Source organism: Mixophyes fleayi, chromosome 5 (genome assembly GCF_038048845.1).
Source record: "Mixophyes fleayi isolate aMixFle1 chromosome 5, aMixFle1.hap1, whole genome shotgun sequence".
Lineage (NCBI taxonomy): Eukaryota > Metazoa > Chordata > Amphibia > Anura > Limnodynastidae > Mixophyes > Mixophyes fleayi.
The window spans coordinates 989,191-1,011,140 of NC_134406.1; the positions used below are offsets into that span (position 1 = coordinate 989,191).

Here is a 21,950-nt window from a genome sequence, read left to right on the forward strand (position 1 = left end):
AGCAGAGAGGAATAGTGACGTGTCCCCTCATTAACAATACAGGTTGTATACAGAGACCCCAAGAATTGTAGCACAGGGGCCCTCCATTATCTTGTTCCAGGGGCCACTATCGGGAACTTGGGAATCTCCTGGACAATCTGGGAGAGTGGGAAGTATGAGCCATAACCCCCCTCCCCCTGATAAAGGGACCCTAACACACAGCATAATACACCCAGTGGGTGGTTTCTGTAATGGGGAGGTTACTTCATAAAAGAACTGATCTGACCCCTGGAGATGTGTCTGTAGTTCATGGGTCAGATGTTATTTGTGTTTTGCAAAGTTAAGGAGAATTAAAGTAAATGTGCGTGTTTGACGTGTCAGGAGTATGTGACATATGTTCTTGGTGTGTTACATGTTAGGTGTATGTGATATATGTCCCATGTGATACAACAGGTGTATGTGATGTATGTTCTGTTTGTGTAACATGTTGGGTGTAAATGATATATGTTCTGTGCATGTAACATGTTGAGGTATGTCATATATGTTCTGTTTGTGTAACGGGTGTCAGTGATATATGCTCTGTGTGTACTGGATATAGTGCAGGTTGATATTGTGTTGGGATTAAACATCAGGGTAAATGTATGAAGCTGAGAGTTTTCCGTCGGGTTTGAAAAGTGGAGATGTTGCCTATAGCAACCAATCAGATTCTAGCTGTTATTCTGTAGAATGTACTAAATAAATGATAGCTAGAATCTGATAAAAACTCTCAGTTTGATACATTTACCCCCAGATGTGTTATATGATGCAGCGTGTTGGGAGCTATGTTCCTTTACACAGAGCTGTATTACACGTGTGTGTGTTCTGTACATATTATACAGGGATCCTTCTGAATCAGTCCTGGATGTCTCATATTACCAGAGATTCCGGCAGTCAGAGGGTTAATGGGAACGGGCACATTAACCCCCTCTCCTCCCTGGGTGTAATCACTGCACTGCAGTCTGGCCGTCTCACACAGAACAGTCTGTGTCATGGAGCGAGGGAGAGGATGGGGACTCCGGGGAGAGATGTGACTGGCGGAGGTGAGGGAGCCTTCATCTCCATCATCATCATCACCGGGCCTAAACCAAATCATTGTACAGGTCAGTGAGGTGCTGTCTAATATATATAATATATGTCTCTTTCTGCCTTATGTCTGCATTGTATCTTGTGTTTAAAGCAACCTCTTTCTGTCAGACTGATGTCTGCCTGATCTATACATACAACACCCCATACATCTGTCTATGTATATGATGTGAGGATGGCTCAGTAGGTAAGCTGACAGTCTGTTCTATATAGATGACACATCATACATCTGTTTATGTATATGATGTGAGGATGGCTCAGTAGGTAAGCTGTCAGTGTCTGTTCTATATAGATGACACATCATACATCTGTCTATGTATATGATGTGAGGGTGGCTCAGTAGGTAAGCTGACAGTCTGTTCTATATAGATGACACATCATACATCTGTTTATGTATATGATGTGAGGATGGCTCAGTAGGTAAGCTGTCAGTGTCTGTTCTATATAGATGACACATCATACATCTGTCTATGTATATGATGTGAGGGTGGCTCAGTAGGTAAGCTGACAGTCTGTTCTATATAGATGACACATCATACATCTGTTTATGTATATGATGTGAGGATGGCTCAGTAGGTAAGCTGTCAGTGTCTGTTCTATATAGATGACACATCATACATCTGTCTATGTATATGATGTGAGGGTGGCTCAGTAGGTAAGCTGTCCGTCTGTTCTATATAGATTGCACATCATACATCTGTCTCTATGTACATTATAATAGGGTGGCTCAGTAGGTAAGTACACTGACTACAAAACCGCTACACTGAGAGACGCAAATCATTTTATTTTTTCTAAGATTAAATTGTAAGCGCCGTTGTGCAAGTATAGAGCAATATTCAGAACATGATAAATAATGTACAGGACCTGGTGACTCATTTTATGTTCTTACATAATGGAAACAAAATAAATGTATTCAGGAATTCTTACCAATGGTCAACAGAAAATACCCCACAAAGCTTCTTTAAACAGACAATAATTAGTAATATACTTATTCCCCACACCCCTGAGTTATACTTAGTATAAGCACCTAAAGCTACAATTACAGCTGTCAGTATATTTGTGTCTCTCATCTGGACGCTGTAATTCTGCCCGATATTTCTATGACGGGACCATTGGTGACAACAACTTGCAGATTCTGGAACAGATTGAGGGTCTGGGCTCTAACTAGGCCCCTCCAGGACACTGATTTTATTATATTTAAGCCCCAGCAATGTGGCGTTTGCTGTGAGCATTGTCCAGATGGAATATAAATCTCCCAACTCTCGTACAGACTATAGCAGGTTTTCCTCCAAGATTTGTCTGTATCTCTCTCCATCCAACCTGCCCTCTAGGTTCAAAATGTTTCCAATCCTGGATCAGAGAAGATCCCACATAGAATATGGTCCCTTCACTGTAGGGATCGTGTTCTTCAATGATGCATCGAGTGTTGAGGTCAAAAGGTTCAATCTTGGTCTGGTGAGACCATAGACTGTTCCTCCACGGTATGAGGGTGTCACATAGTTTCATCCAAGTTTTCTCCAACAATATACAAGAATCTTTTGAAACTTAGAATCCTTTCAGGATCCTGAATGAACGGAGGCTATGTATGTGGCGTCCTGCTGGCTGCAGCGGGTAAGAAGCCATTTGGAACCTGGTTAGCCCCATTCCTTCAGAGACCAATATTGAAGAAGAAAGACATCTTCCCCTCCCAGATCAACATGGGCACCAAAAACAGCAGCAGAGCCCTGCTCAGAATTAAGGCCCAGGCTCTGACCTAATGATAGAAAACACTTTACCATCTATATTTATTTATATGCAAATACTCTACTGGATTAAACAGATTCAGGCCACATAGACCCATCTTCTAGCACCTGCTGCTAATATTTGCTCCAGTAAACAGATGTGAGCTGACGGATGAATGTGAAGTTCTCAGCCAAGCCCAAAAGCAGCAACTTCACTGTGGTCTTTCTTCGACCCATCTCATCCCTCAACATGCAGAGACATCCGTCAGGATGAAGACAAAACATCAGAGCTTCTGTCCAACCCATGTCCCCAACTGTCGCATTATTGTCAGGACAATCCTTCTTTGAGGGGACTCTCTGCCATCGGCTTGTTTGACCTGATGTTGGTGTCGCAATCGTGTTTTTGGAGGATGGGGGGAACCTAGCGCTTCAGAAGGACTAGACACTTCCCTGCGGCCACATCCATTGTGATTTGCACAAGTCCCTAACAGCCGGAAGGTATGCCAACTTATACCGGGAACACAGTATGGAGGACATGGCACAGTCTACCAGAGGAGATTTTCTGGTGTTACAGACTTATCACAGATCTTAAGCAATCCTTCACAATTACACTGCACATGGTAACAACCGATATTAGGGCTCTTATTAGCCCTTTGGGAACATGTACCGTTGTCCTGGAGGAGTTGCTCAGGTTTCAATAAGAAGCCGACACAGAACTGTAATATCTGCACCGGGAAGTGTCCTGCTTAAAGGAAAAGTGTGAGGAATTAGATAACCGGGAGCACTAGAATAATATACAGATAGGCAACGTACCCAAATAGGTCCTACAGGCAAAACTATTGGTGTTCTCTGTCTTTATTTCTTTCTTGTTTCAAAATATCTTTGTTGAAAGGATTATAAGCACATAGACGGACATGCAGATTAAAAGTGGCTCATTCAACAAGTTTGTAAAGACAAATAATCCAGTTTCTCAATCTATATTTTAAGATGAGGGCTCAATTTTGGGGGGAGGGGGGGGGGGGGGGTTGAGAAGAAAAATCATGAGGTATACATACCAAATTCTATATAATACTGCCTAGTGGGTGGAGAATTTCCAGCCAGCCCCCACCTGAGTGGTGATAGTCAGAAAGTCTTATGACTTTATTTTTTTTTGTAAATCTTTTTTTATTGTACAAAGAAATAGGCAAGTTTACATCACGTCAAATAATTGCAACATAATTTCTCAATGTACAAATAACATTTTTCTTTTTCTATCACAAACATAAATGAGAGAGGAAAATAAAAAATAAAATAAAAGAAGGGGACAGAGATAGAATGGAAAAGAGAAAAGGGCGAGAAAGAAGACAGAGGAGGGGAAGAGAGAGGAGACTGAGACTAACCGAGTCACTGAATAGTGTGTTTTCCTGGTGTTTCTCATGAAACATACTACGACTTCCTATTAATACCAGTTTAGCTGAGCATTTGCCAATCATTCACATTTTGGATAAAACTTAACCTCATCCACCATCCTCAAAGATTTCTCAGTAAAGACCACCTAGTATCCTCAAAGACCCGCATGATATGGAGCCGAGCGGATTCCTTCAATGTGTCTATGTATGCACCCCATTTAGCATGGAAGCGCTCCACCCCTTTCTCTAAATCATTGAAGGTGGCTCGTCTGTCAAAATATAATGTTTCCATCAACTCCGATGTGACCTCCAATATCGATGGGGTCCTTTTGGATGTCCAGTTGCCTAGAATGGCTTTCTTTGCCAAGGTGACCACAATTGTGAGTAGCGGTATAATCCGCGAACCTTCTATCCTTATGACTTTATTTTAATGACGAGTTGCAAAAGGGACGGTGAAGGGGGAGCAAAATATGTTGAGGAATGAGTCCAAATTTCAGCCCAGTCTTCCCCATCAATAGGATCCACAAAGTCTCTTTTCTGTTCCATTTTACAAACATCTGTAATGATGTTACTAGGGGTGGTTAGACCATGATCTTCTTCAGGTTTCAAGTCTAGTTAGTGACCTACTGAAAGAAGTATCTCGTTGTAAATGTTATCCTACAAGCTATCCAAGGCAACGGAAAGTGGATGCTTCCCAGGGGTAATACTCGGGTTACCCCATATCGGAACCAGTGGGGATGATATTGGAGATACAATATATTGGCATATTCTCATATGGATATTGAAAACAATAGAACGGGTTGATTTTTAGTGGAGGGAGGCCGTCGGTGTTTAGGAATCCACAGAACGCTAGAGACATCAAATATTCACTACTAGCTTCAGTAGCCAAATCCATTGGGCGAATTGGGAAAGGTGCAAAGCTAAATAATAGCACCTAAAATCAGGCAATTAAAAATATTCAGTCTTATTCTGGGCCCAGATAAAGCGAAAGGTACTGATGGAGAAGTTTAAATACAGCGGGAGGGACCCAGGTATAAGCAGGACATTAGCTTGGTAGAGTTGATGACAATGCTTTGAAATGTAAACCAGAATATATTTCATTTTGTGTGATTAACATTTAAAATTAAGTTTAATTTAAGAAGTTTCTTCAGGGCGGAATGTCCAGAACTTCCCTCTTTATAGCTTGGAGACTAAACCAACTTCTCTGTTCCTCCTTGTACCTCTTACCTTCTTCCCCGCTTCCATGTAGGGAACCTGTCCCGGCCCCACCCCCTTTAAATTACGAGTCACAGTAATAACCTTAAGCCATATTTAGAAGTCGTTTCCCATTGGAATGTCTGATGTATCACTGATCTCACCGGTTAGTTCCATTCTGATCCTTATGAACATTGGTTTCCCGTGGTTACTGCTATCTATTGTACAGCCTGGCGTTCCTCTATCCTCGAACGCCATCTTTTCAAGTGTTCTGCACATGCGCAACCCCCGGAACCATTAAATCCTCTGCTCCGCAGTGATTGGATGATCACCAGCAAGTTCCCTTTATAAGGGTGCTCTTCCTTTCAATGGGTGTCAGATCATCAGGTCTCCTACCTGTCTGAGCTTCACTCACCATTGGACCTGTTCCAGAGTTAGAACACCTGTGTGGACCTCAGACCCTCTGAGTCCTGCAGCTCATCGTTCACAGCATCATCGTTCAGCTTATTCTGCTATCAAGACCTGTGGCTACACTGCATCGCACAGCATCCGTCCTGTTCCTGAATTACCATACACCTGAGGCTACATTTCATTCTGCCCCACAGCTACTTGGTGGTTCTACGCATTATCTGCTTTGCGCCCCCTAGAGGACCATGACCTGCGGTTGAGAGCAGCTAAGACCATATTCCCTTGCAGGAATCCCTGGTGAACACCTCTCCTCCGTTAGACTCCGCACCTCTCTGGGGTAAGCTGTCACTAGAGCAGAGATCAAGACCATTCCCATTATCTGGCTTTCGTGACAACAGGCCAGGACACTTTCCTCAATATGGTTTTTACGGAAATGGCAAAAATGATGGGGGATCATTGTGACAAGCGGTTCCAGTGATCCACTTCTTTGGATCTCCGAGAGAACGACCCTCTTGGAGACTCAACAAAGCCCTTTTGAAGCATCGAGGTTATTGGAAGATAACTCTCTGATGAATCTAACTCCGGTGTCTTAGTGTCCACAACATGGGAGACCATAAAGCCTTATTAGTGGTATAGTCATTCGTTCGTACATGAGAACAGAATAAATGATCTTACTAACCAATCAGATATGCACCATAAAACAAGCTCACAAACAATAATTTTCGAAACATCAGGCAACAAAAACTTTGTTGGCTAAACCAAAGTTTTTATGATAAAAATCAGAGACTGTTGGCCAATAAGATGAAGGCGAGTAGGGCGTCCTAAACCATATATATTATAAAAATAACAAAGGTACCACACACCATGACCGTTGTAAGGTTAATAGGAGTTTTTTAGACTTATGTAAGATCCTTTATAACATCTAGGAAGGGTCCGATCTTATCTCAAGAACGGCATTAAGGCATCATGTAAACTTCCAAATTTACTTTAATCTGCAGTAACTGCTTAAATAAAGGAATAACGGAGGAAGAGGTGAAGGAGCCTCTTAAATCGCAAAAACCTTCAAAAGTGGGGGCAAAAGATGGGACACCGGAGGGTTTCCTGATGTCATATTTTAATTCTTTTGCCCCCACTTTGACCCCTTATCTTGTCCAGTTATATTTTTTTAATAATATAATTAAATTAGAAATGAATGTGCCATACTAATCAAAAAAATAATGATTGCCCAATAAGTTAGTGGAGCCTCCTCTTATGTTACCAATCTCGTCTCTCTCAGAATCACCTCTATTGTTCTGGCAGTTTCCAAAACCGCTGTTTGATACATCTTACGCTTTGTATTGTTTTCATGGCGAGAAACTGGGACAGTGATTTGTACCGTGGATCCTTTGAAAACAACAATATTCCAGAGGTTTGCGATCAGTTCGCCCTTTTATACATCAGTAGTCTTCAAAATGCACAAAAAAATATTTGTCAGAAACCAGTGACTTTCACAAATCGCACCTTGATACATTCAGCCTTGGAGTTAGAAACACAGGAAGAGCGCGGTCATCGTCTGTCTGGAGAATCTGAATAACCACAGAATGTCGACTCCTTTTGTGTTCTGGAAACACTTCCTCATTTCCTACACTTGTTGCATTTTGCTGGTTGTATCTCTGTTAAATTTTAATTTGTCAAAAAATAAAGAAATAAATAAATTGTATCACACTTGGGAAATGCTGTCTGGTGGGGGCAGAGGGGGGGGGCAGAGGTAGGGGGAGGGGGGACAGGGTCTTGTGCTTATGGATTGATTTACACAGCACGTGTAATCTGAGTCCTGACAACACATGTGTTACATGCTGTTCACTGGAATAAACCAGTGAGAAACCATGATGGGAGGGGTCTGAGGGTCCCGTCTTGTGACATAGACCCCCACTCTATACATATCTGAGTCACCTTCCATCCTAAAACCTCCAGCAAAGACTGAGAGTGAGGTCAGTCCCGGGGAGAGAGACTCAGCCGGTCAGTGTTATAGGACTGACCACACACCAGTGACGGATAGGTGACCATCCCAGTGGTTAGCACTAGAGAGTCCAACATACAGGAGGTCCACGGAAGCCCCAGAAAAGGTAGGTAGCTCATGTTCAGTAAGGATATATCTCCGATTCATTGGGAGTAATTTAGGTGTACCCGTATTAAAAACACTGTTCCTAGAATTAATGTCTTGTAATATTATCAAAAGGTATTACTCAGTGTACATAGAAGAAATGATCAGTGTACGTAGAGGTAATGATCAGGGTACGTAGAGGTAATGATCAGGGTACGTAGAGGTAATGATCAGGGTACGTAGAGGTAATGATCAGGGTACGTAGAGGTAATGATCAGTGTACATAGAAGAAATGATCAGAGTACGTAGAGGTAATGATCAGGGTACGTATAAGTAATGATCAGGGTACGTAGAGGTAATGATCAGTGTACATAGAAGAAATGATCAGAGTACGTAGAGGTAATACTCAGTGTACATAGAAGAAATGATCAGAGTACGTAGAGGTAATGATCAGGGTACGTAGAGGTAATGATCAGTGTACATAGAAGAAATGATCAGAGTACGTAGAGGTAATGATCAGGGTACGTATAAGTAATGATCAGGGTACGTAGAGGTAATGATCAGTGTACATAGAAGAAATGATCAGAGTACGTAGAGGTAATACTCAGTGTACATAGAAGAAATGATCAGAGTACGTAGAGGTAATGATCAGGGTACGTAGAGGTAATGATCAGGGTACGTAGAGGTAATACTCAGTGTACATAGAAGAAATGATCAGAGTACGTAGAGATAATGATCAGGGTACGTAGAGGTAATGATCAGGGTACGTAGAGGTTATGATCAGGGTATGTAGTGGTAATGATCTGGGTATGTAGAAGTAATGATCTGGGTATGTAGAGGTTATGATCAGGGTATGTAGAGGTAATGATCTGGGTATGTAGTGGTAATGATCAGGGTATGTAGAGGTAATGATCTGGGTATGTAGAAGTAATGATCTGGGTATGTAGAGGTAATGATCAGGGTACGTAGAGGTAATGATCAGGGTACGTAGAGGTAATGATCAGGGTACGTAGAGGTTATGATCAGGGTATGTAGAGATAATGATCAGGGTACGTAGAGGTAATGATCAGGGTACGTAGAGATAATGATCAGGGTATGTAGTGGTAATGATCAGGGTATGTAGAGGTAATGATCTGGGTATGTAGAAGTAATGATCAGGGTATGTAGAGGTAATGATCTGGGTATGTAGAGGTAATGATCAGGGTACGTAGTGGTAATGATCATGGTACGTAGAGGTAATGATCAGTGTACATAGAAGAAATGATCAGAGTACATAGAGGTAATGATCAGGGTACGTAGAGGTTATGATCAGTGTATGTAGAGGTAATGATCTGGGTATGTAGAGGTAATGATCAGGGTACGTAGAGGTAATGATCAGAGTATGTAGAGGTAATACTCAGTGTACATAGAAGAAATGATCAGAGTACGTAGAGGTAATGATCAGGGTACGTAGAGGTAATGATCAGTGTACATAGAAGAAATGATCAGAGTACGTAGAGGTAATACTCAGTGTACATAGAAGAAATGATCAGAGTACGTAGAGATAATGATCAGGGTACGTAGAGGTAATGATCAGGGTACGTAGAGGTAATGATCAGGGTACGTAGAGGTAATGATCATGGTACGTAGAGGTAATGATCAGTGTACATAGAAGAAATGATCAGAGTACGTAGAGGTAATGATCAGGGTACGTAGAGGTTATGATCAGTGTATGTAGAGGTAATGATCTGGGTATGTAGAAGTAATGATCAGAGTATGTAGAGGTAATACTCAGTGTACATAGAAGAAATGATCAGAGTACGTAGAGGTAATGATCAGGGTACGTAGAGGTAATGATCAGGGTACGTAGAGGTAATGATCAGTGTACATAGAAGAAATGATCAGGGTACGTAGAGGTTATGATCAGGGTATGTAGTGGTAATGATCAGGGTATGTAGAGGTAATGATCTGGGTATGTAGAAGTAATGATCAGAGTACGTAGAGGTAATGATCAGGGTACGTAGAGGTAATGATCAGGGTACGTAGAGGTAATGATCAGGGTACGTAGAGGTAATGATCAGTGTACATAGAAGAAATGATCAGAGTACGTAGAGGTAATGATCAGGGTACGTAGAAGTAATGATCAGGGTACGTAGAGGTAATGATCAGTGTACATAGAAGAAATGATCAGAGTACGTAGAGGTAATACTCAGTGTACATAGAAGAAATGATCAGAGTACGTAGAGGTAATGATCAGGGTACGTAGAGGTAATGATCAGGGTACGTAGAGGTAATGATCAGTGTACATAGAAGAAATGATCAGAGTACGTAGAGGTAATACTCAGTGTACATAGAAGAAATGATCAGAGTACGTAGAGATAATGATCAGGGTACGTAGAGGTAATGATCAGGGTACGTAGAGGTTATGATCAGGGTATGTAGTGGTAATGATCTGGGTATGTAGAAGTAATGATCAGAGTACGTAGAGGTAATGATCAGGGTACGTAGAGGTAATGATCATGGTACGTAGAGGTAATGATCAGTGTACATAGAAGAAATGATCAGAGTACGTAGAGGTAATACTCAGTGTACATAGAAGAAATGATCAGAGTACGTAGAGATAATGATCAGGGTACGTAGAGGTAATGATCAGGGTACGTAGAGGTTATGATCTGGGTATGTAGTGGTAATGATCAGGGTATGTAGAGGTAATGATCTGGGTATGTAGAGGTAATGATCAGGGTATGTAGTGGTAATGATCAGGGTATGTAGTGGTAATGATCAGGGTACGTAGAGGTAATGATCAGGGTACGTAGAGGTTATGATCAGGGTATGTAGAGGTAATGATCTGGGTATGTAGTGGTAATGATCAGGGTATGTAGAGGTAATGATCTGGGTATGTAGAAGTAATGATCAGGGTATGTAGAGGTAATGATCTGGGTATGTAGAGGTAATGATCAGGGTACGTAGAGGTAATGATCAGGGTACGTAGAGGTTATGATCAGGGTATGTAGAGATAATGATCAGGGTACGTAGAGGTAATGATCAGGGTACGTAGAGATAATGATCAGGGTATGTAGTGGTAATGATCAGGGTATGTAGAGGTAATGATCTGGGTATGTAGAAGTAATGATCAGGGTATGTAGAGGTAATGATCTGGGTATGTAGAGGTAATGATCAGGGTACGTAGAGGTAATGATCAGTGTACATAGAAGAAATGATCAGAGTACATAGAGGTAATGATCAGGGTACGTAGAGGTTATGATCAGTGTATGTAGAGGTAATGATCTGGGTATGTAGAAGTAATGATCAGAGTATGTAGAGGTAATACTCAGTGTGCATAGAAGAAATGATCAGAGTACGTAGAGGTAATGATCAGGGTACGTAGAGGTAATGATCAGGGTACGTAGAGGTAATGATCAGTGTACATAGAAGAAATGATCAGAGTACGTAGAGGTAATACTCAGTGTACATAGAAGAAATGATCAGAGTACGTAGAGGTAATGATCAGGGTACGTAGAGGTAATGATCAGTGTACATAGAAGAAATGATCAGAGTACGTAGAGGTAATACTCAGTGTACATAGAAGAAATGATCAGAGTACGTAGAGATAATGATCAGGGTACGTAGAGGTAATGATCAGGGTACGTAGAGGTAATGATCAGGGTATGTAGAGGTAATGATCTGGGTATGTAGAGGTAATGATCAGGGTACGTAGAGGTAATGATCATGGTACGTAGAGGTAATGATCAGTGTACATAGAAGAAATGATCAGAGTACGTAGAGGTAATGATCAGGGTACGTAGAGGTTATGATCAGTGTATGTAGAGGTAATGATCTGGGTATGTAGAAGTAATGATCAGAGTATGTAGAGGTAATACTCAGTGTACATAGAAGAAATGATCAGAGTACGTAGAGGTAATGATCAGGGTACGTAGAGGTAATGATCAGGGTACGTAGAGGTAATGATCAGTGTACATAGAAGAAATGATCAGGGTACGTAGAGGTTATGATCAGGGTATGTAGTGGTAATGATCAGGGTATGTAGAGGTAATGATCTGGGTATGTAGAAGTAATGATCAGAGTACGTAGAGGTAATGATCAGGGTACGTAGAGGTAATGATCAGGGTACGTAGAGGTAATGATCAGGGTACGTAGAGGTAATGATCAGTGTACATAGAAGAAATGATCAGAGTACGTAGAGGTAATGATCAGGGTACGTAGAAGTAATGATCAGGGTACGTAGAGGTAATGATCAGTGTACATAGAAGAAATGATCAGAGTACGTAGAGGTAATACTCAGTGTACATAGAAGAAATGATCAGAGTACGTAGAGGTAATGATCAGGGTACGTAGAGGTAATGATCAGGGTACGTAGAGGTAATGATCAGTGTACATAGAAGAAATGATCAGAGTACGTAGAGGTAATACTCAGTGTACATAGAAGAAATGATCAGAGTACGTAGAGATAATGATCAGGGTACGTAGAGGTAATGATCAGGGTACGTAGAGGTTATGATCAGGGTATGTAGTGGTAATGATCTGGGTATGTAGAAGTAATGATCAGAGTACGTAGAGGTAATGATCAGGGTACGTAGAGGTAATGATCATGGTACGTAGAGGTAATGATCAGTGTACATAGAAGAAATGATCAGAGTACGTAGAGGTAATACTCAGTGTACATAGAAGAAATGATCAGAGTACGTAGAGATAATGATCAGGGTACGTAGAGGTAATGATCAGGGTACGTAGAGGTTATGATCTGGGTATGTAGTGGTAATGATCAGGGTATGTAGAGGTAATGATCTGGGTATGTAGAGGTAATGATCAGGGTATGTAGTGGTAATGATCAGGGTATGTAGTGGTAATGATCAGGGTACGTAGAGGTAATGATCAGGGTACGTAGAGGTTATGATCAGGGTATGTAGAGGTAATGATCTGGGTATGTAGTGGTAATGATCAGGGTATGTAGAGGTAATGATCTGGGTATGTAGAAGTAATGATCAGGGTATGTAGAGGTAATGATCTGGGTATGTAGAGGTAATGATCAGGGTACGTAGAGGTAATGATCAGGGTACGTAGAGGTTATGATCAGGGTATGTAGAGATAATGATCAGGGTACGTAGAGGTAATGATCAGGGTACGTAGAGATAATGATCAGGGTATGTAGTGGTAATGATCAGGGTATGTAGAGGTAATGATCTGGGTATGTAGAAGTAATGATCAGGGTATGTAGAGGTAATGATCTGGGTATGTAGAGGTAATGATCAGGGTACGTAGAGGTAATGATCAGTGTACATAGAAGAAATGATCAGAGTACATAGAGGTAATGATCAGGGTACGTAGAGGTTATGATCAGTGTATGTAGAGGTAATGATCTGGGTATGTAGAAGTAATGATCAGAGTATGTAGAGGTAATACTCAGTGTGCATAGAAGAAATGATCAGAGTACGTAGAGGTAATGATCAGGGTACGTAGAGGTAATGATCAGGGTACGTAGAGGTAATGATCAGTGTACATAGAAGAAATGATCAGAGTACGTAGAGGTAATACTCAGTGTACATAGAAGAAATGATCAGAGTACGTAGAGGTAATGATCAGGGTATGTAGAAGTAATGATCAGAGTATGTAGAGGTAATACTCAGTGTACATAGAAGAAATGATCAGAGTACGTAGAGGTAATGATCAGGGTACGTAGAGGTAATGATCAGGGTACGTAGAGGTAATGATCAGGGTACGTAGAGGTTATGATCAGGGTATGTAGAGGTAATGATCTGGGTATGTAGAAGTAATGATCAGGGTATGTAGAGGTAATGATCTGGGTATGTAGAGGTAATGATCAGGGTACGTAGAGGTAATGATCAGGGTACGTAGAGGTTATGATCAGGGTATGTAGAGATAATGATCAGGGTACGTAGAGGTAATGATCAGGGTACGTAGAGATAATGATCAGGGTATGTAGTGGTAATGATCAGGGTATGTAGAGGTAATGATCTGGGTATGTAGAAGTAATGATCAGGGTATGTAGAGGTAATGATCTGGGTATGTAGAGGTAATGATCAGGGTACGTAGAGGTAATGATCAGTGTACATAGAAGAAATGATCAGAGTACATAGAGGTAATGATCAGGGTACGTAGAGGTTATGATCAGTGTATGTAGAGGTAATGATCTGGGTATGTAGAAGTAATGATCAGAGTATGTAGAGGTAATACTCAGTGTGCATAGAAGAAATGATCAGAGTACGTAGAGGTAATGATCAGGGTACGTAGAGGTAATGATCAGGGTACGTAGAGGTAATGATCAGTGTACATAGAAGAAATGATCAGAGTACGTAGAGGTAATACTCAGTGTACATAGAAGAAATGATCAGAGTACGTAGAGGTAATGATCAGGGTACGTAGAGGTAATGATCAGTGTACATAGAAGAAATGATCAGAGTACGTAGAGGTAATACTCAGTGTACATAGAAGAAATGATCAGAGTACGTAGAGATAATGATCAGGGTACGTAGAGGTAATGATCAGGGTACGTAGAGGTAATGATCAGGGTATGTAGAGGTAATGATCTGGGTATGTAGAGGTAATGATCAGGGTACGTAGAGGTAATGATCATGGTACGTAGAGGTAATGATCAGTGTACATAGAAGAAATGATCAGAGTACGTAGAGGTAATGATCAGGGTACGTAGAGGTTATGATCAGTGTATGTAGAGGTAATGATCTGGGTATGTAGAAGTAATGATCAGAGTATGTAGAGGTAATACTCAGTGTACATAGAAGAAATGATCAGAGTACGTAGAGGTAATGATCAGGGTACGTAGAGGTAATGATCAGGGTACGTAGAGGTAATGATCAGTGTACATAGAAGAAATGATCAGGGTACGTAGAGGTTATGATCAGGGTATGTAGTGGTAATGATCAGGGTATGTAGAGGTAATGATCTGGGTATGTAGAAGTAATGATCAGAGTACGTAGAGGTAATGATCAGGGTACGTAGAGGTAATGATCAGGGTACGTAGAGGTAATGATCAGGGTACGTAGAGGTAATGATCAGTGTACATAGAAGAAATGATCAGAGTACGTAGAGGTAATGATCAGGGTACGTAGAAGTAATGATCAGGGTACGTAGAGGTAATGATCAGTGTACATAGAAGAAATGATCAGAGTACGTAGAGGTAATACTCAGTGTACATAGAAGAAATGATCAGAGTACGTAGAGGTAATGATCAGGGTACGTAGAGGTAATGATCAGGGTACGTAGAGGTAATGATCAGTGTACATAGAAGAAATGATCAGAGTACGTAGAGGTAATACTCAGTGTACATAGAAGAAATGATCAGAGTACGTAGAGATAATGATCAGGGTACGTAGAGGTAATGATCAGGGTACGTAGAGGTTATGATCAGGGTATGTAGTGGTAATGATCTGGGTATGTAGAAGTAATGATCAGAGTACGTAGAGGTAATGATCAGGGTACGTAGAGGTAATGATCATGGTACGTAGAGGTAATGATCAGTGTACATAGAAGAAATGATCAGAGTACGTAGAGGTAATACTCAGTGTACATAGAAGAAATGATCAGAGTACGTAGAGATAATGATCAGGGTACGTAGAGGTAATGATCAGGGTACGTAGAGGTTATGATCTGGGTATGTAGTGGTAATGATCAGGGTATGTAGAGGTAATGATCTGGGTATGTAGAGGTAATGATCAGGGTATGTAGTGGTAATGATCAGGGTATGTAGTGGTAATGATCAGGGTACGTAGAGGTAATGATCAGGGTACGTAGAGGTTATGATCAGGGTATGTAGAGGTAATGATCTGGGTATGTAGTGGTAATGATCAGGGTATGTAGAGGTAATGATCTGGGTATGTAGAAGTAATGATCAGGGTATGTAGAGGTAATGATCTGGGTATGTAGAGGTAATGATCAGGGTACGTAGAGGTAATGATCAGGGTACGTAGAGGTTATGATCAGGGTATGTAGAGATAATGATCAGGGTACGTAGAGGTAATGATCAGGGTACGTAGAGATAATGATCAGGGTATGTAGTGGTAATGATCAGGGTATGTAGAGGTAATGATCTGGGTATGTAGAAGTAATGATCAGGGTATGTAGAGGTAATGATCTGGGTATGTAGAGGTAATGATCAGGGTACGTAGAGGTAATGATCAGTGTACATAGAAGAAATGATCAGAGTACATAGAGGTAATGATCAGGGTACGTAGAGGTTATGATCAGTGTATGTAGAGGTAATGATCTGGGTATGTAGAAGTAATGATCAGAGTATGTAGAGGTAATACTCAGTGTGCATAGAAGAAATGATCAGAGTACGTAGAGGTAATGATCAGGGTACGTAGAGGTAATGATCAGGGTACGTAGAGGTAATGATCAGTGTACATAGAAGAAATGATCAGAGTACGTAGAGGTAATACTCAGTGTACATAGAAGAAATGATCAGAGTACGTAGAGGTAATGATCAGGGTATGTAGAAGTAATGATCAGAGTATGTAGAGGTAATACTCAGTGTACATAGAAGAAATGATCAGAGTACGTAGAGGTAATGATCAGGGTACGTAGAGGTAATGATCAGGGTACGTAGAGGTAATGATCAGGGTACGTAGAGGTTATGATCTGGGTATGTAGTGGTAATGATCAGGGTATGTAGAGGTAATGATCAGGGTATGTAGTGGTAATGATCAGTGTATGTAGTGGTAATGATCAGGGTACGTAGAGGTAATGATCAGGGTACGTAGAGGTTATGATCAGGGTATGTAGAGGTAATGATCTGGGTATGTAGTGGTAATGATCAGGGTATGTAGAGGTAATGATCTGGGTATGTAGAAGTAATGATCAGGGTATGTAGAGGTAATGATCTGGGTACGTAGAGGTAATGATCAGGGTACGTAGAGGTAATGATCAGGGTACGTAGAGGTTATGATCAGGGTATGTAGAGATAATGATCAGGGTACGTAGAGGTAATGATCAGGGTACGTAGAGATAATGATCAGGGTATGTAGTGGTAATGATCAGGGTATGTAGAGGTAATGATCTGGGTATGTAGAAGTAATGATCAGGGTATGTAGAGGTAATGATCTGGGTATGTAGAGGTAATGATCAGGGTACGTAGAGGTAATGATCAGTGTACATAGAAGAAATGATCAGAGTACATAGAGGTAATGATCAGGGTACGTAGAGGTTATGATCAGTGTATGTAGAGGTAATGATCTGGGTATGTAGAAGTAATGATCAGAGTATGTAGAGGTAATACTCAGTGTACATAGAAGAAATGATCAGAGTACGTAGAGGTAATGATCAGGGTACGTAGAGGTAATGATCAGGGTACGTAGAGGTAATGATCAGTGTACATAGAAGAAATGATCAGAGTACGTAGAAGTAATACTCAGTGTACATAGAAGAAATGATCAGAGTACGTAGAGGTAATGATCAGGGTACGTAGAGGTAATGATCATGGTACGTAGAGGTAATGATCAGTGTACATAGAAGAAATGATCAGAGTACGTAGAGGTAATGATCAGGGTACGTAGAGGTTATGATCAGTGTATGTAGAGGTAATGATCTGGGTATGTAGAAGTAATGATCAGAGTATGTAGAGGTAATACTCAGTGTACATAGAAGAAATGATCAGAGTACGTAGAGGTAATGATCAGGGTACGTAGAGGTAATGATCAGGGTACGTAGAGGTAATGATCAGTGTACATAGAAGAAATGATCAGAGTACGTAGAGGTAATACTCAGTGTACATAGAAGAAATGATCAGGGTACGTAGAGGTTATGATCAGGGTATGTAGTGGTAATGATCAGGGTATGTAGAGGTAATGATCTGGGTATGTAGAAGTAATGATCAGAGTACGTAGAGGTACTGATCATGGTACGTAGAGGTAATGATCAGTGTACATAGAAGAAATGATCAGAGTACGTAGAGGTAATACTCAGTGTACATAGAAGAAATGATCAGAGTACGTAGAGATAATGATCAGGGTACGTAGAGGTAATGATCAGGGTACGTAGAGGTTATGATCAGGGTATGTAGTGGTAATGATCAGGGTATGTAGAGGTAATGATCTGGGTATGTAGAAGTAATGATCAGGGTATGTAGAGGTAATGATCTGGGTATGTAGAGGTAATGATCAGGGTACGTAGAGGTAATGATCAGGGTACGTAGAGGTAATGATCAGGGTATGTAGTGGTAATGATCAGGGTATGTAGAGGTAATGATCTGGGTATGTAGAAGTAATGATCAGGGTATGTAGAGGTAATGATCTGGGTATGTAGAGGTAATGATCAGGGTACGTAGAGGTAATGATCAGGGTACGTAGAGGTAATGATCAGGGTATGTAGAGGTAATGATCTGGGTATGTAGAAGTAATGATCAGGGTATGTAGAGGTAATGATCTGGGTATGTAGAGGTAATGATCTGGGTATGTAGAAGTAATGATCAGGGTATGTAGAGGTAATGATCTGGGTATGTAGAGGTAATGATCAGGGTACGTAGAGGTAATGATCAGGGTACGTAGAGGTAATGATCAGGGTATGTAGTGGTAATGATCAGGGTATGTAGAGGTAATGATCAGGGTATGTAGTGGTAATGATCAGGGTATGTAGAGGTAATGATCTGGGTATGTAGAGGTAATGATCAGGGTACGTAGAGGTAATGATCAGGGTACGTAGAGGTAATGATCTGGGTACGTAGAGGTAATGATCAGGGTACGTAGAGGTAATGATCAGGGTACGTAGAGGTAATGATCAGGGTACGTAGAGGTAATGATCAGGGTACGTAGAAGAAATGATCAGTGTACGTAGAGGTAATGATCAGGGTACGTAGAGGTAATGATCAGGGTACGTAGAGGTAATGATCAGGGTACGTAGAGGTAATGATCAGGGTACGTAGAGGTAATGATCAGGGTACGTAGAGGTAATACTCAGTAACTCTTAGGATGAGGAGATTTCTAAATTGAGATAATGTTGTCTTCAGAGTTCTCCTTGGAAAGGTCACTGAAATTTCTGTCACTGCCGAGATCTCCATACACTGACACAAGGTGACACACACACTGGGACATACACTGAGACACACACACACACACTGAGACACACACACTGACACAAGGTGACACACACATACACACACTGACACAAGGTGACACACACATACACACACTGACACAAGGTGACACACACACTGGGACATACACTGAGACACACACACACTGAGACACACACACTGACACAAGGTGACACACACATACACACATTGACACACACACTGAGACACACACATACTGACACAAGGTGACACACACACACACACACACACACACACACACAATGAGACAAGGTGACACACACTGAGACACACACACACTGTAACAAGGTAACACAAACACACACACACACACACACACACTGACACAAGGTGACACACACATACATACACTGAGAAACACACATTGACACACACTGAGACAATACATACACACACACACACTGACACAAGGTGACACATACATATTCTCAGGTTGTGTCTTCCCCACAGGGTAATTATGCGCTGAGGCCGCAGCAGGAGGACACGGTGTGAGGAGGACGGAGTATCGGGCCATAGAAGAGAATAGTCATATGAAGAGGTCAGTATCTGTGTGCAGCATATATGATATCACATTAAGTGTATTGTATGGGGATATACAGGGATATATGCAGCGTACTGACTGTGTGTACGAGACATATAACCCGATTATATGTAGAATTGATCGCGTGGTGATTACTTTTCTTTTTTTTGTTTCATTTGAAATTTCCTTGTATTATTTTTCCCCAGAGAAGGGAATGGTAAGGGCCAAAATATGAACATTGGCAAAAAACAAGGGGCTTTAATAACTTACAGGTCAATCATTGATATATTAAGAACACATCACATATAGAAGTCACCTGACCCTGCGACATGTGTGTGAGAAAGGGTTAATCATGTCAAAGCCGCCTGTCTGTCTAAAAATATTAAATTCCCCTTTAACTATACCTAACATACACTAGTAATTATCCAGTACGGCCACCACCATGGTTTGATTCCACAGCTAAAACTTTGATTAAGTTCTTTGGTTATAACTCACTAGAAGCAAAACTTATATTAACCAGATTTTGTAAACCAAACAATCCCCTGTATTTCAGCTATGTACCGCTTATTATAACTAAGTCCCTTAAGAACACAATCACAGAACATTATTAAATGTAGTTTAAAAGGTATAAAAAATATTTAATAACATAACACAAAGCAATATACAATTATAGAAACACATTTCTTAAATTAAAAAGGAGAAATATAGAAACAGTAATGTCTTATATCTGTTGCCGGAGCAAGCAGGAAATGAACAATCTTTAATCACAGTGACATTTTAAACATGTTGTTTCAGTCCAAAAGCCCCCTTCACTGTGAGGTCACTAGAAGAGGTCTATGCTAATTGTGGGACTTACAACTCAGGGTAGAGCTTGTGCCAAATCCCTATCTATTCTAAAACTATGATTGCTTTTCTTAGGAACATACAAGAGACATAAAATTACATTTACCAAATAAGTTATTATTTTCTGCACATTTAAATATTAAACATGAAGATATTTGATACATTATTTGGGACGATTCTTCATTTCTATATCTTCGATAGGAGGCTGGCTTTATTTGATGCTCTTGCAGTTTTTCAATGTGTGCCATCCTGTTCACCCTCCCCCCTCCATCCCCTTACTCAGCTTTCCAATGTGTGCCATCCTGTTCACCCTTCCCCGTCCATTCCCGTGGGACTAAAGCACAAAATCCAACAAGGAGTTAAACACAGATGTGCACATAACCCCACTTATCCCTGTCTTATCCTCCTGGTCTGCATTCCATGCTGGAGCCATCCCAGTGGGAGATCCAGGAAGGGACGATACCTACAGCCCATTTCCCAACACCCACAGTCCCCAACTGAGTTGTGAATTTATGAGGAGAGGGGGAAACCATTTCTGGGAAAGGTTTAGGCTATTAAGATGCAGCTGGTGTTTGAGGTTCTCGTACGACTGATTCCTGTCAGAAGAATTGTGCACAGCTGTACAGCAAGATTAATGCATCTGGCAAAATGTGGGAACCTCTCCGACCAGGTACGGCTATTAGTAGTATATAAATCCCAGGGCGTGTGCAAATATGTGGCAGCATTATACAGCTGGACTAACATCCTGTCCCCTTTGCAAGGCGGACATCCAAGACAGGTGTCACATATAGAAGTCACCTAAGGGTTAATCACAGCAAAACCATCTGGTAGGTATAAAAAATTATTAAAATCCCCCTTTAATTATTCCTCACATTCAATACAGCCACCACCAAGAATTAATTCCAAATCTAACACTTTAAGGAAGTTCTGTGGTTACTCCCCGTCTTATATCCCACTACAATTCAACTTAAATTTACCAGCGTTCATAAATCAAACTGTGCATTTCATTTATGTAGCAGTATAATAATCAAGTATAACAAGCATTATAATTATTATTATTATCATTTATTTGTTAGGCGCCACAAGGTTTCCGCAGCGCCGTACACAGTACATACAGTAGACTATACAGGGTGAAACAGTACAGAACAATAAACAAAAATACCAATACTTCAGAAACTCCAGGCAGGCTGATGCAATAAGCACGGAGCAGGAGAACAGGCGAGGAGACATGAGGGAAGAGGGCCCTGCTCATGTGAGCTTACATCCTAATGGAGGGTAGACAGAACAGGCACAAGGGGAGCCAGAAGAGAAACCTGTTAATTTGCTATGAACAAAAAGACAGAACTTTATTAAATGAAGTTTAATATGACGAAAAAATGTCAAAATGATTAAGGTATATATAATAAATATAAATAAATGACATACAGTAAAGTACAATTATGCCAATTAGTTTTTTTAAAACTAATAAGGGAAAAACAGAAAGGGAAAGACTCACGTAGTTTCTTAATTTATATGCTGAGCTAGCAGATATATTGAACAACCCTCCATAGCACATTGATGTTTCGGATATGAACATTTTTTCATAATGCATTGTGGCCTTTTAAAATTA

The 21,950-nt window shown here is 40.8% G+C and overlaps 1 protein-coding gene across 3 annotated transcripts in view; it reads left to right on the plus strand.

Annotated features, from left to right (window-relative positions):
• Nucleotides 1-986: 986 nt before the first annotated feature.
• LOC142157996 (alanine aminotransferase 2) overlaps nt 987-21,950 on the plus strand; it is a 74,079-nt gene continuing 53,115 nt past the window's right edge. The window contains exons 1-2 of one of the 3 annotated variants that reach the window (XM_075211505.1): nt 987-1,118; nt 19,429-19,516. In XM_075211505.1, coding sequence (XP_075067606.1) covers nt 19,509-19,516 — 8 coding nt within the window. In that variant the 5' untranslated portion in view covers nt 987-1,118; nt 19,429-19,508. Of the gene's footprint in view, nt 1,119-7,776; nt 7,918-19,428; nt 19,517-21,950 lie in introns of those variants that run through there. The other 2 variants (XM_075211507.1, XM_075211506.1) reach the window with 2 other exon arrangements.